The following is a 13,211-nucleotide window of genomic DNA, read 5'->3' as shown; positions in this document are numbered from 1 at the left end:
CTTGGGCTCAGCCCTTCAGGAAGCAGTGCGCCCGGTGCAAAGGCAGAGGCATTTTTGTCCACCCACTCATTCTCCCTCCACCAGAGGTGGGGCTGGCAAGCAGGGGACAGAGGGAACCAGGGGGAGGAGAAACCCAGGGACCTGGGCCAGGAGAGCAGAGGGAGAGCACAGAGATGTTTCGGCCCGGGCGGGAGTACGGGAGTGGAAGCCTGCCTAGAGCTCCGGGGCCCACATCCAAGGTCCAGATTAACTGCTCCCCAACCATGAGGATCAACCCAAAGCCGGAGAGGAGGAGGAGGGCTGGCAATCCCTCTGTCAGCGGCAGGGAGGCCTTGCCTCGCACCAGCCTTCGGGTCCATAGACCCCACTCCTCTAGGTCTTCCTTCAAGAAAAGTAAGTCACCGGGGCCAGGGGAAGGCCTGCTGTGCAGCCCGGGGACCAGGGCTTGCCTGAGCAAGGGCTATGTTTTCCTCCAGCTTCCTCCTTTGAAGCAAACTTTGTGATACCCCAGGAATGGGCCTCTGGGTCTGGAGGACACCGGTACAAACTTTGCCGGCCCGTGTGGCCCAAGAGAGGCTGCCAAGGTTTCTGGGAGGCTAGAGCTGGGAGCCATGGCTGCCCTAGCCCAAATACCTCATTTTACAGAGAAGGAAAAAGGTCTTTCATCTCTAACTCCAGAGCCAACACTCTGTCCCCCACCCCATGTACTTCCCATCCCAGCTCTGACATTTACCACCATACGGGTCTCAGTTTCCCCACATGTAGACTACATGACCGGCTCTAGATTTCTGTGGGAACTCATCCCATCTGGGTTTCTGCAATGAAAGGCAGTATTGGACCGGATACCAGTACAGGTTCAAATCCTGCCTAGTCACCTTCTAATGGTGTGAGCCGGAGCCAGACCCTTGGTTTTTCTGACTGCGAAAGGGATCCTTGCATTGCCTGCTTCCCATGGCCATTGGAGGGTGTCATAAGCATTAAGGGTTTCGTCATTTGGTAGAATTCTCTGTGGTAAAACTCACAGACCCCTTCTCAGAAATATGTTTTTAAATAACAGAAGGAGATGCTAAGTTTCGGTTAGATTGCCGAATTGCAGAATTCGTGCCACTGTGCCCTTTTCCGATGTCTCCTTGGACCGTTGGGTCCCCAGGGAAAAGCCCCTTGAGTCAAACCAGTGGGAGTTCTTGTGGCCATGGGGTGTGGGCCCAGAAGAATGGCACTCTGCTCTCTTCCCACCAAGGCTCCCTTCTTTCTCTTGGCTTATGGGTCAGCAGATGGTAGAGGCTGGAAGGGGAGGATGGTGGGAGAGAGGGAGAAGGAAGAAGGAGGATGCTCGGGGAGGGGAGGAACTTGGCTTGTTTTTGTAGCAAGTGGGCTAGCAGCCTGTCCAGTCCAGGAATCCTGGGTGCTCGTTCTCCATTCTCTCAAGCCCAGGGGACCCTGGGGCCCACATGCATTAAAGGCTCAGCAGGTGCCCATTGGCTCCACTTCCTCCAACTTTTCCTCAAGACCCCAGCACTAGTGAACCACCCGTCTGTCTTCTCCCACCCTGCCTTCCTGCCAGCCCTATTGGAGGACCACTCCTTCCTCCTGCCTGAAGGAAGGGCTGGGGAAGGACTTGGGCAATAGCTGCCCAGTCGGGAAAATGAGGCTGGCGCTGGGTTCAGATGCAGGTCAAAGCCGTTTCCTGGTCATCACAGACAATTTAAGGGCAAGGGAGTCAGGGTGGCCCAAAGGGGCTCTTTCTTGCTTCTGCCTCGTAAGCAGAGCCTGATCTAGTTGAGCTTGCCTCCTTCCTCCCCACCCCAGCCTGATTGGGCTGCTTGGTCCCCCCATGATCCTCTAGGAAATTAGCCTCAGTGTGTCTCCTGTCAGTCACATGCAAAGCTTGGATGACCACTGAATGGGAACGATGTGGAAGCCAGGACACCTGAATGGCCCCTGACCATCCTTCCGGCCCTGAGGTCATGGGGTTCAATGGCAGAGCCAGCTTCAGACCAGCATTCTCTGCCTCCAAGCATGGCAGCCTCCCAGAGGGCCTTCCAGGAGGCTGCTCACATGCCATTAAGCACTTTCTTATTATTGTTTTTAATTAAATGCTTACTGGGCACTGTGGGGGGCACCGAGGAGGCATAGAAAAGCAAGCAGGACAACCCTGCCTTCGAGGACTCGAAGGGGTATGGGGAAGGGAATAGGAAAAAAGGTAGCCAGAGGGGACGTGTCAGGGAGAACCCAGGGTGCTGAGGTGCCCAGATTCTGGTTCCATCAGGCAGAATGCTCACAGGGGGCGGGCCAGAAGGATGGTGATGGTGGACAAAGCTAGAACTTAGGAGGTGGCGGATGGGGTTCCTTAAAGGGAAGCAGCTTCTGACCTGCCCCCACCGTGGCATCTGATGTTTCCCAGTCCGAGGGGCAGGTCTATGCTTGAGCATAAGCCTGGGGATGTCCGATATCCTGACGGTGACCTCTTGAGGAGGTCCAAAGCAGATCCATACATGACTGGGGAATAGTTCTCAAAATCAAAATCTAGCAAAGAACCGAGAACATCCCATGGTACGCTGTGGTCAGGCTGTCACCACCACTAGCGACCCATCGGTGCACTTTGGGGGCGCCAGTTTCTGTTTGAGTTTTACAGCCCTCCCCCCAAGCCTGTGGGATACACAGGAAAGCTGAGGTCCCGCTTCAGTTATCAAACACTAGATTTGGAATAGCCCGACATCAAGGTCCCGAAGGCCAGCCCAGAAAACGTTCCTTCCTTTCAGATATCTTTAACTAAATAGACTCTGTCATTGGGGTCTAGAGCAATATTCCTTAACCAAGAGTCCACAAACTCCTGCCCCCATGGACCCATGGGTAGGCTGGGGTAGAGGATGAGGGATAGCAGATGGGGATGGACCTGGGTAGGAATACAGCTGCTTTTTATTATTTTTTTTACTAGACTTTAATTGAAATTTCATATTTTAGTCACTTATTTAAAAGCATGAGTCTGAGCACTTCAGAGGCCATCCCCAAACCACCTGTTTGCGGGGCCTTGTTCTCTGTGGTTTCCCACCCCAAAGGTCCAGGACTTCCTTGCCAGAGCATTGGGTAGGAAACTTAGCTGTAGGCTCTCCAGCCTTTAAGGTTCTCTCCTACAGAGGGGAAGGATATGCTTGGCAGGCCTGCTTAACAAGGGTCAGGAATAACCACCCCCGGGATGGATGCCCCTGGTGGGCAGAGGTCAAATCTTGGGGGAGAGGGTCAGGTGAGCAGTCAGGCGGCTTGGTTGGCTCCACCCAGGCCCAAGTGGCCGTCTGCTGGTAGCCGAGATGCCTTGTCTGGGGGCACACTGATGGCTCCCGCCGCCCACCGACCATTTGCCAGTCCAAATGTGAGCTTTGACATTGGCACTCATTCTTGACCTCTTGGAACCCGTCACAGCCCTGCTCACCCACCACCACTGGAGATGCATGTTTATGGGAGAGGGTTAGGGAATGGTTTGTGATCTGGGGCCCTGTGCAACTCTGACCCCCGTGACCTGTTATCTAAGTAAGACACGATGCTAGGAAAATACCTTTCCCCTTCCCCATCAGTGCCGTTCGCAAGTGGATCAGGTTGCCTTGAGATCCGGTAGCTGGTGGTGTTCTTTGTCCTTTGTTCTACAAGGGGACCCATGACAGCATGAGGATGATGATGTCCTGATTTGCGAGGGAACTGGGTTCAAGTGTGGCATGTGGCAGAATGGTCACCAGCCTCCCTCATCTGGAGTCACTGACAAAAGCCCACATTGGCTATGGCTGGGATGCAATGCAGCCATTGGCCTTGGCCTTCCTAAATGCAGATCTTCCCTGGGGCTCAGTTTACCTCAGGCCATATCCATTTGATGACCAAGGGCTAGGGGAGAATTGAGCCAAAATCTGGTCTGATTTGCCAAAGCGCCCATATGGGTCTGGAAGGGGAAGACCTGGCGCCAGTTTCTAGCCAGAAGAGAAAACAATGGCTGCTTATACTCCCTGGTAACTGGCAGGATAAGACTGGTGGCTTGTTATTGGCCATTCTCTGACTCCAGGCTTTTCTCTGCAGCCCACAAAGGTGGCCCGGAGCAAATGTCTGTGGCCCTTAGAACGGCTTCTGTCTTTGGTTTGGCACCTGATTGTGGGCACGTGGTCCAGACCTCTCTGGGGACAAGTTGGGTCGAATCGGCCGCCTTTTGCCTTTGTGATTTGGAGATCCCCGTTGCATTGTGTCCCATCTCTGCCGCTGGCTGGGGGAGCAGCTGTGGGCCCATTCCCTTAAATATCACAGGGCTTTCAGGGATCTGCTCAGTCTCCTCTTCTCCACTCAGTCTCCCCTACTTCGCTCGGTCTCCCCTTCTCCACTCAGTCTCCCCTTCTCTGATCAGTCTCCCCTTCTCTACTCAGTCTCCACTTCTCTCCTTGGTCTCCCCTTCTCTGATCAGTCTCCCCTTCTCCACTTGGTCTCCTCTTCTCTGATCAGTCTCCCCTTCCCTGCTTAGTCTCCCCTTCTCTGCTTAGTCTCCCCTTCTCTGCTCGGTCTCCCCTTCTCTACTCAGTCTCCACTTCTCTCCTTGGTCTCCCCTTCTCTGATCAGTCTCCCCTTCTCCACTTGGTCTCCTCTTCTCTGATCAGTCTCCCCTTCCCTGCTTAGTCTCCCCTTCTCTGCTTAGTCTCCCCTTCTCTGCTCGGTCTCCCCTTCTCTACTCAGTCTCCGCTTCTCTCCTTGGTCTCCCCTTCTCCACTTGGTCTCCTCTTCTCTGATCTGTCTCCCCTTCCCTGCTTAGTCTCCCCTTTCCGCTCGGTCTCCCCTTCTCCAGTCTCCACTTCCCTGATCAGTCTCCCCTTCTCCACTCAGTCTCCCCTTCTCCGCTCGCTCCCCCCTTCCCTGCTTGGTCTCTCTTTCTCCGCTTGGTCTCCCCTTCCTTGCTTAGTTTCCCCTTCCCTGCTTGGTCTCCCCTTCTCTGCTCAGTCTCCCCTTCTCCGCTCCATCTCCCCTTCTCCGCTTGGTCTCCCCTTCTCCAGTTTCCCCTTCTCCGATCAGTCTCCCCTTCTCCACTCGCTCCCCCCTTCCCTGCTTGGTCTCTCTTTCTCCGCTTGGTCTCCCCTTCCTTGTTTAGTTTCCCCTTCTCCAGTCTCCCCTTCTCCATTCTTCTCTTCCCTGATCAGTCTCCCATTCTCTGCTCGGTCTATCCTTCTCTGCCCGGTCTCCCTTTCTCTGCTTGGTGTCCTCTAATCAGTCTCCCCTTCTCCACTCGGTCTCCCCTTCCCTGATCAGTCTCCCATTCTCTGCTAGGTCTCCCCTTCTCTCCTCAGTCTCCCTTTCTCCACTCAGTCTCCCCTTCTCCACTCGGTCTTCCCTTCTCCAGTCTCCCCTTCTCTGATTGGTCTCCCCTTCTCCACTCGGTCTCCCCTTCTCCACTCAGTCTCCCCTTCTCTCCTCAGTCTCCCGTTCTCTCCTCGGTCTCCCCTTCTCTGATTAATCTCCCCTTCTTTCCTCGGTCCCCTGTTCTCTGCATGGTCTCCCATTCTCTGCTAGGTCTCTCCTTCTCTGCTCGGTCTCCCCCTTCTCTGCTTGGTCTCCCATTCTCTGATTAGTCTCCACTTCTTTCCTTGGTCCCCCTGTTCTGTGTTCGGTCTCCCATTCTCTGCTCGGTCTCTCCTTCTCTGCTCGGTCTCCCCCTTCTCTGCTCAGTCTCCCCTTCTCTGCTCGGTCTCTCCTCTGCTCGGTCTCCCTCTTCTCTGCTTGGTCTCTCCTTCTCTGCTCGGTCTCCCCCTTCTCTGCTCAGTCTCCCGTTCTCTGCTTGGTCTCCCATTCTCTGATTAGTCTCCATTTCTTTCCTCAGTCCCCCTGTTCTGTGCTCGGTCTATCCTTCTCTCTTCGGTCTCCCCTTCTCTGCTTGGTGTCCTCTAATCGGTCTCCCCTTCTCTGCTCAGTCTCCCGTTCTCTGCTTGGTCTCCCATTCTCTGATTAGTCTTCACTTCTTTCCTCGGTCCCCCTGTTCTGTGCTCGGTCACTCCTTCTCTGCTCCGTCTCTCCTTCTCTCCTCGGTCTCTCTTTCTCTCCTCGGTCTCTCTTTCTCTGCTCGGTCTCCTCTTCTCTGCTTGGTCTCCCGTTCTCTGCTCGGTCTCGCTCTTCTCTGCTTGGTCTCCCGTTCTCTGATTAGTCTCCCATTTCTTTCCTCAGTCCCCGTTTTCTGCTAGGTCTCTCCTTCTCTGCTCGGTCTCCCCCTTCTCTGCTCAGTCTCCTGTTCTTTGCTTGGTCTCCCATTCTCTGATTAGTCTCCACTTCTTTCCTCAGTCCCCCTGTTCTGTGCTCGGTCTCTCCTTCTCTGCTCGGTCTCTCCTTCTCTGCTCGGTCTCTCCTTCTCTGCTCGGTCTCCCCCTTCTCTGCTTGGTCTCTCCTTCTCTGCTAAGTCTCCCGTTCTCTGCTTAGTCTCCCATTTTCTGATTAGTCTCCAATTCTTTCCTCAGTCCCCTGTTTTCTGCTAGGTCTCTCCTTCTCTGCTCGGTCTCCCCCTTCTCTGCTCAGTCTCCCGTTCTCTGCTTGGTCTCCCATTCTCTGATTAGTCTCCACTTCTTTCCTCAGTCCCCCTGTTCTGTGCTCGGTCTCCCATTCTCTGCTCGGTCTCTCCTTCTCTGCTCAGTCTCTCCTTCTCTGCTTGGTCTCCCCTTCTCTGCTTGGTCTCTCCTTCTCGTCTCCCATTCTCTGCTCGGTCTCTCCTTCTCTGCTCGGTCTCTCCTTCTCTGCTCGGTCTCCCCTTCTCTGCTTGGTCTCTCCTTCTCTGCTCAGTCTCTCCTTCTCTGCTTGGTCTCCCCTTCTCTGCTTGGTCTCTCCTTCTCGTCTCCCATTCTCTGCTTGGTCTATCCTTCTCTCCTCAGTCTCCCCTTCTCTGCTTGGTGTCCTCTAATCGGTCTCCTCCTTCTCTTCTCAGTCTCCCCCTTCTCTGCTTGGTCTCCCATTCTCTGATTAGTCTCCACTTCTTTCCTCGGTCCCCCTGTTCTCTGCTTGGTCTCCCATTCTCTGATTAGTCTCCACTTCTTTCCTCAGTCCCCCTGTTCTGTGCTCGGTCTCCCATTCTCTGCTCGGTCTCTCCTTCTCTGCTCAGTCTCTCCTTCTCTGCTTGGTCTCCCCTTCTCTGCTTGGTCTCTCCTTCTCGTCTCCCATTCTCTGCTCGGTCTCTCCTTCTCTGCTCGGTCTCTCCTTCTCTGCTCGGTCTCCCCTTCTCTGCTCGGTCTATCCTTCTCTCCTCAGTCTCCCCTTCTCTGCTTGGTGTCCTCTAATCGGTCTCCTCCTTCTCTTCTCAGTCTCCCCCTTCTCTGCTTGGTCTCCCATTCTCAGATTAGTCTCCACTTCTTTCCTCGGTCCCCCTGTTCTGTGCTTGGTCTCCCATTCTCTGCTCCGTCTCCCCCTTCTCTACTTGGTCTCCCGTTCTCTGATTAGTCTCCCATTTCTTTCCTCAGCCCCTGTTTTCTGCTAGGTCTCTCCTTCTCTGCTCGGTCTCCCCCTTCTCTGCTCAGTTTCTCGTTCTCTGCTTGGTCTCCCATTCTCTGATTAGTCTCCACTTCTTTCCTCAGTCCCCCTGTTCTGTGCTCGGTCTCTCCTTCTCTGCTCGGTCTCTCCTTCTCTGCTCGGTCTCCCTCTTCTCTGCTTGGTCTCTCCTTCTCTGCTAAGTCTCCCGTTCTCTGCTTAGTCTCCCATTTTCTGATTAGTCTCCACTTCTTTCCTCGGTCCCCCTGTTCTGTGCTTGGTCTCCCATTCTCTGCTCCGTCTCCCCCTTCTCTACTTGGTCTCCCGTTCTCTGATTAGTCTCCCATTTCTTTCCTCAGCCCCTGTTTTCTGCTAGGTCTCTCCTTCTCTGCTCGGTCTCCCCCTTCTCTGCTCAGTTTCTCGTTCTCTGCTTGGTCTCCCATTCTCTGATTAGTCTCCACTTCTTTCCTCAGTCCCCCTGTTCTGTGCTCGGTCTCTCCTTCTCTGCTCTGTCTCTCCTTCTCTGCTCGGTCTCTCCTTCTCTGCTCGGTCTCCCCCTTCTCTGCTTGGTCTCTCCTTCTCTGCTAAGTCTCCCGTTCTCTGCTTAGTCTCCCATTTTCTGATTAGTCTCCATTTCTTTCCTCAGCCCCTGTTTTCTGCTAGGTCTCTCCTTCTCTGCTCGGTCTCCCCCTTCTCTTCTCAGTTTCTCGTTCTCTACTTGGTCTTCCATTCTCTGATTAGTCTCCACTTCTTTCCTCGGTCCCCCTGTTCTGTGCTCGGTCTCTCCTTCTCTGCTCGGTCTCTCTTTCTCTGCTCGGTCTCCCCCTTCTCTGCTTGGTCTCTCCTTCTCTGCTAAGTCTCCCGTTCTCTGCTTAGTCTCCCATTTTCTGATTAGTCTCCATTTCTTTCCTCAGTCCCCTGTTTTCTGCATGGTCTCCCATGCTCTGCTTGGTCTATCCTTCTCTCCTCGGTCTCCCCTTCTCGGCTTGGTGTCCTCTAATAGGTCTCCCCCTTCTCTTCTCAGTCTCCCGTTCTCTGCTTGGTCTCCCATTCTCTGATTAGTCTCCACTTCTTTCCTCGGTCCCCCTGTTCTGTGCTTGGTCTCCCATTCTCTGCTCCATCTCTCCTTCTCTCCTTGGTCTCACCTTCTCTGCTCGGTCTCTCTTTCTATGCTCGGTCTCCTCTTCTCTGCTTGGTCTCCCCTTCTCTGCTCAGTCTCCTCTTCTCTGCTCGGTCTCGCTCTTCTCTGCTCGGTCTCGCTCTTCTCTGCTTGGTCTCCCGTTCTCTGATTAGTCTCCCATTTCTTTCCTCAGTCCCCGTTTTCTGCTAGGTCTCTCCTTCTCGGCTCGGTCTCCCCCTTCTCTTCTCAGTCTCCCGTTCTCTGCTTGGTCTCCCATTCTCTCCTCCGTCTCTCCTTCTCTCCTTGGTCTCACCTTCTCTGCTCGGTCTCTCTTTCTCTGCTCGGTCTCCTCTTCTCTGCTTGATCTCTCCTTCTCTCCTCGGTCTCCTCTGCTCGGTCTCCCCCTTCTCTGCTTGGTCTCCCATTCTCTGATTAGTCTCCACTTCTTTCCTCGGTCCCCCTGTTCTGTGCTTGGTCTCCCATTCTCTGCTCCGTCTCTCCTTCTCTCCTCGGTCTCCCCTTCTCTGCTCGGTCTCTCTTTCTCTGCTCGGTCTCCTCTTCTCTGCTTGATCTCTCCTTCTCTCCTCGGTCTCCTCTGCTCGGTCTCCCCCTTCTCTGCTTGGTCTCCCATTCTCTGATTAGTCTCCACTTCTTTCCTCGGTCCCCCTGTTCTGTGCTTGGTCTCCCATTCTCTGCTCCGTCTCTCCTTCTCTCCTCGGTCTCCCCTTCTCTGCTGGTCTCGCTTTCTCTGCTCGGTCTCCTCTTCTCTGCTTGGTCTCTCCTTCTCTCCTCGGTCTCCCCTTTTCTGCTCGGTCTCTCCTTCTCTGCTCGGTCTCCCCCTTCTCTGCTTGGTCTCTCCTTCTCTGCTAAGTCTCCCGTTCTCTGCTTGGTCTCCCATTCTCTGATTAGTCTCCATTTCTTTCCTCAGTCCCCCGTTTTCTGCATGGTCTCCCATTCTCTGCTCGGTCTATCCTTCTCTCCTCAGTCTCCCCTTCTCTGCTTGGTGTCCTCTAATCGGTCTCCTCCTTCTCTTCTCAGTCTCCCCTTCTCTGCTCGGTCTCCCGTTCTCTGCTTGGTTTCCCATTCTCTGATTAGTCTCCACTTCTTTCCTCGGTCCCCCTGTTCTGTGCTGGGTCTCCCATTCTCTGCTCTGTCTCTCCTTCTCTCCTTGGTCTCACCTTCTCTGCTCGGTCTCTCTTTCTCTGCTCGGTCTCCTCTTCTCTGCTCGGTCTCTCCTTCTCTGCTCGGTCTCCTCTTCTCTGCTCGGTCTCCTCCTTCTCTTCTCAGTCTCCCGTTCTCTGCTTGGTCTCCCATTCTCTGATTAGTCTCCACTTCTTTCCTCGGTCCCCCTGTTCTGTGCTAGGTCTCCCATTCTCTGCTCTGTCTCTCCTCTCCTTGGTCTCACCTTCTCTGCTCGGTCTCTCTCTGCTCGGTCTCCTCTTCTCTGCTCGGTCTCTCCTTCTCTGCTCGGTCTCCTCTTCTCTGCTCGGTCTCTCCTTCTCTGCTCGGTCTCCTCTTCTCTGCTCGGTCTCCCTCTTCTCTCCTTGGTCTCCCCCTTCTCTGCTTGGTCTCCCATTCTCTGATTAGTCTCCACTTCTTTCCTCGGTCCCCCTGTTCTGTGCTCGGTCTCACCTTCTCTGCTCGGTCTCTCCTTCTCTGCTCGGTCTCCCCCTTCTCTGCTCAGGCTCCCCTTCTCTGCTAGGTCTCTCCTTCTCTGCTCAGTCTCCCCCTTCTCTGCTTGTTCTCTCCTTCTCTGCTCGGTCTCCTGTTCTCTGCTTGGTCTCCCATTCTCTGATTAGTCTCCATTTCTTTCCTCAGTCCCCCTGTTCTGTGCTTGGTCTATCCTTCTCTCCTTGGTCTCCCCTTCGCTGCTTGGTGTCCTCTAATCAGTCTCCCCTTCTCTGCTCGGTCTCCCGTTCTCTGCTTGGTCTCCCATTCTCTGATTAGTCTCCACTTCTTTCCTCGGTCCCCCTGTTCTGTGCTTGGTCTCCCATTCTCTGCTCCGTCTCTCCTTCTCTCCTCGGTCTCCCCTTCTCTGCTGGTCTCGCTTTCTCTGCTTGGTCTCCTCTTCTCTGCTCGGTCTCTCCTTCTCTACTCGGTTTCCCCCTTCTCTGTTCAGTCTCTCGTTCTCTGCTCGGTCTCCCCCTTCTCTGCTTGGTCTCCCATTCTCTGATTAGTCTCCCATTTCTTTCCTCAGTCCCCGTTTTCTGCTAGGTCTCTCCTTCTCTGCTCAGTCTCCCCTTCTCTGCTTAGTCTCCCCCTTCTCTGCTCAGTCTCCCGTTCTCTGCTTGGTCTCCCATTCTCTGATTAGTCTCCACTTCTTTCCTCGGTCCCTCTGTTCTGTGCTTGGTCTCCCATTCTCTGCTCCATCTCTCCTTCTCTCCTCGGTCTCCCCTTCTCTGCTCGGTCTCTCCTTCTCTGCTCGGTCTCCCCCTTCTCTGCTCAGTCCCCCCATTCTGTGCTTAGTCTCCCCTTCTCTCTTCTGTCTCTCCTCTGCTAGGCCTCCCTCTCTGTGGTTGGTCTCCCTTTCCCTTCTTCTAAAGCTTCATGTGACTTCGGGCTATTCTTCAGCTCCTTCCCAGCATCAGTGCCCTTGACTTTCTCACCTCACCCTGCTCCCAGAGCCTGTTTCCATCCTCACAGACATCTTTCCCTCTCCTCATCCCCCAGCAACCTTTGCTCTGGTATCAGGCAGAGCCAAGCCGGTTGATGCCAGGAGGCATAGGGCGTAGGATCCCAAGACAGGATGTGTCCATACAGTACATTGCTGGATGACCAGGCCTCTGCCTCTAGGCTTAGAACAATCATAGAAAGAACTCCTCTCTTCCCATGATTCTCAGTCTAAGAACTTTTTCCCCAGTGACTATAGAGTTACATTTCCTCCCAGCTAAGATTAGGGTTCCCTCCGGACTCCAGAATCTGGGGAGCCATGTTCTGGACTTTCCTCTGCTACTTACAATTTGTATGAGCTTGTCACTTAAACTTTATGAGCCTCAGTTTCCTTCTCTGCCAAAGGAGGAGATTAGACTTGATGCTCTCTAGGGGCCCTTTCAGCTCTGTGTCTGCAGCCTGGGGTCCCCCATTAGGCTTCTTGGCCTTCACAATGGTTGAGAGCCTCTCGTGGGCCCTTGTGGCATCAGCCACCGGGCCGTGCACTGTGGGCCAGGAGAGCCTGCCTCCTGTGACCCTGTGGAGAGATCATGCCCGCTGGGAGCCCCGAGTAAGGGTGGGAGCTTCCCACGGGGTAGTAGTGGAAAGAGAGCTCTTCAGAACAGATCCTATCAGTTGGCCCCAGCTTTGCATGAAGCAAAGTGTTTACCATTTGTGACACAAGCCTCCATTGTTCCGGAGGCACCCACTGCTCCAGGCTTTGAGCAGCTGCCGAGAAGGCTGGCACTGCCCTCTGGAGGGATACCTGGGGAGTGCCAGGGAGCCCAGCTGGGCTCTGGAGAGCCTTGCCAGAAGGATCTCAGGTGGTCGGGGCAGAGAGAAGCATTTCACTGGCTTGGCGTTTCTGCGGTTGTGCCGTCACGGGGCCCAGGGGAGGCCCCTTCTGTCCCAAATCCAGAGCGCACACAGGGGGCCATCCTCTGGCATCCATGGGGCCTTCAGAGGCCAGAGACGCCGAGGGGGGAGCAGGGCGGGAGAGCTGATAGCTAAGGGAAAAACGTGGCCAGGGAGTCGGAGTGCAGAACTTCCCTGACATCTGTTTCATCTTCTCCTAAGCGGGCCTCGTCCCAGCCCCCTCTGCTGCTCTCTGCACTGTATATGAGCTCTGAGAGTGAGAGAGACCAAGGGGAGATCTTTTGTGTCTGGACACAGCTTTGAAGAACCCTGTCCCTTTCTACGCACCCCCATCTGAATCAACCAGAGCAACTTAACACAGGTTACCTAACACCTACCCAGGATGCCCCGGTTAGGTAGGGCAGGATTTGAATGGAGGTCTTTACACTCCTCTGCAGGTTACATCCTCTCCCCTTCCCAGGAGAGAACAGGAGCCCCTCGGGTGCCTGAGAGAAAACGGGAGCTCCTTGGGACCCCGGGAGAGAATGGAACCTCCTTGGGACCCCAGGACTCTCCCCCAAGCCGTAGAATCTAGTGGGTGGCTAGGGGCCTGGGCCAAGGCTAATGAGCCCCAGTGCCTTTTGGGAATGACTCGGGGGGCTTCCTGACTCTGGCCTCTGTGAGATGCTGGGGGCAGAACCAGAACACTGAGCTCGAAACCCAATGACATGCCTTTTGTTCCAAAGCATGCAAGCTTGGGCTAGTGATCGCCACTCCCTCCTGCCTCAATTTCTCCCTCTGTAATGAGAAGGGTGGATTAGCTGCAGTCCAGGGTCCCTTCCAGCTCGGTCTAGTTTCAAGGCCACGGCCCGCCTGGGCCCCTGCCAGCCCTGCCCCCAGCCCCCAGAGAGTTCATTCCGCTCCCAACAGGAATGCGAGAAGAACATCATGAACTTCCCGGGGTGGTCATGAGATCAGAACAGCAGTAACAGTGAGCGCAGAGGGGAGGAAGGAGCCAGAGAATGTCCCCTCGGCACCCCGGGTGGCCGCTGCCTCCTCCTTCGCCTGGCCGGCCCACAGACTCCTGTCCCCAGCCAGCCTCTCTGCATGTACCTCGCCTCCC

The 13,211-nt window shown here is 54.8% G+C and overlaps 1 protein-coding gene across 1 annotated transcript in view; it reads left to right on the top strand.

Annotated features, from left to right (window-relative positions):
• Positions 1-237: 237 nt before the first annotated feature.
• PLP1 (proteolipid protein 1) overlaps positions 238-13,211 on the top strand; it is a 30,145-nt gene continuing 17,171 nt past the window's right edge. The window contains 1 exon segment of the mRNA XM_074278259.1: positions 238-393. Coding sequence (XP_074134360.1) covers positions 264-393 — 130 coding nt within the window. The 5' untranslated portion in view covers positions 238-263.

The sequence above is a fragment of the Sminthopsis crassicaudata genome, chromosome X (assembly GCF_048593235.1).
Source record: "Sminthopsis crassicaudata isolate SCR6 chromosome X, ASM4859323v1, whole genome shotgun sequence".
Classification (NCBI taxonomy): Eukaryota; Metazoa; Chordata; class Mammalia; order Dasyuromorphia; family Dasyuridae; genus Sminthopsis; species Sminthopsis crassicaudata.
The sequence above is the reverse complement of the archived record's forward strand: the minus strand, read 5'-3'. Positions and strand labels throughout refer to the sequence as shown.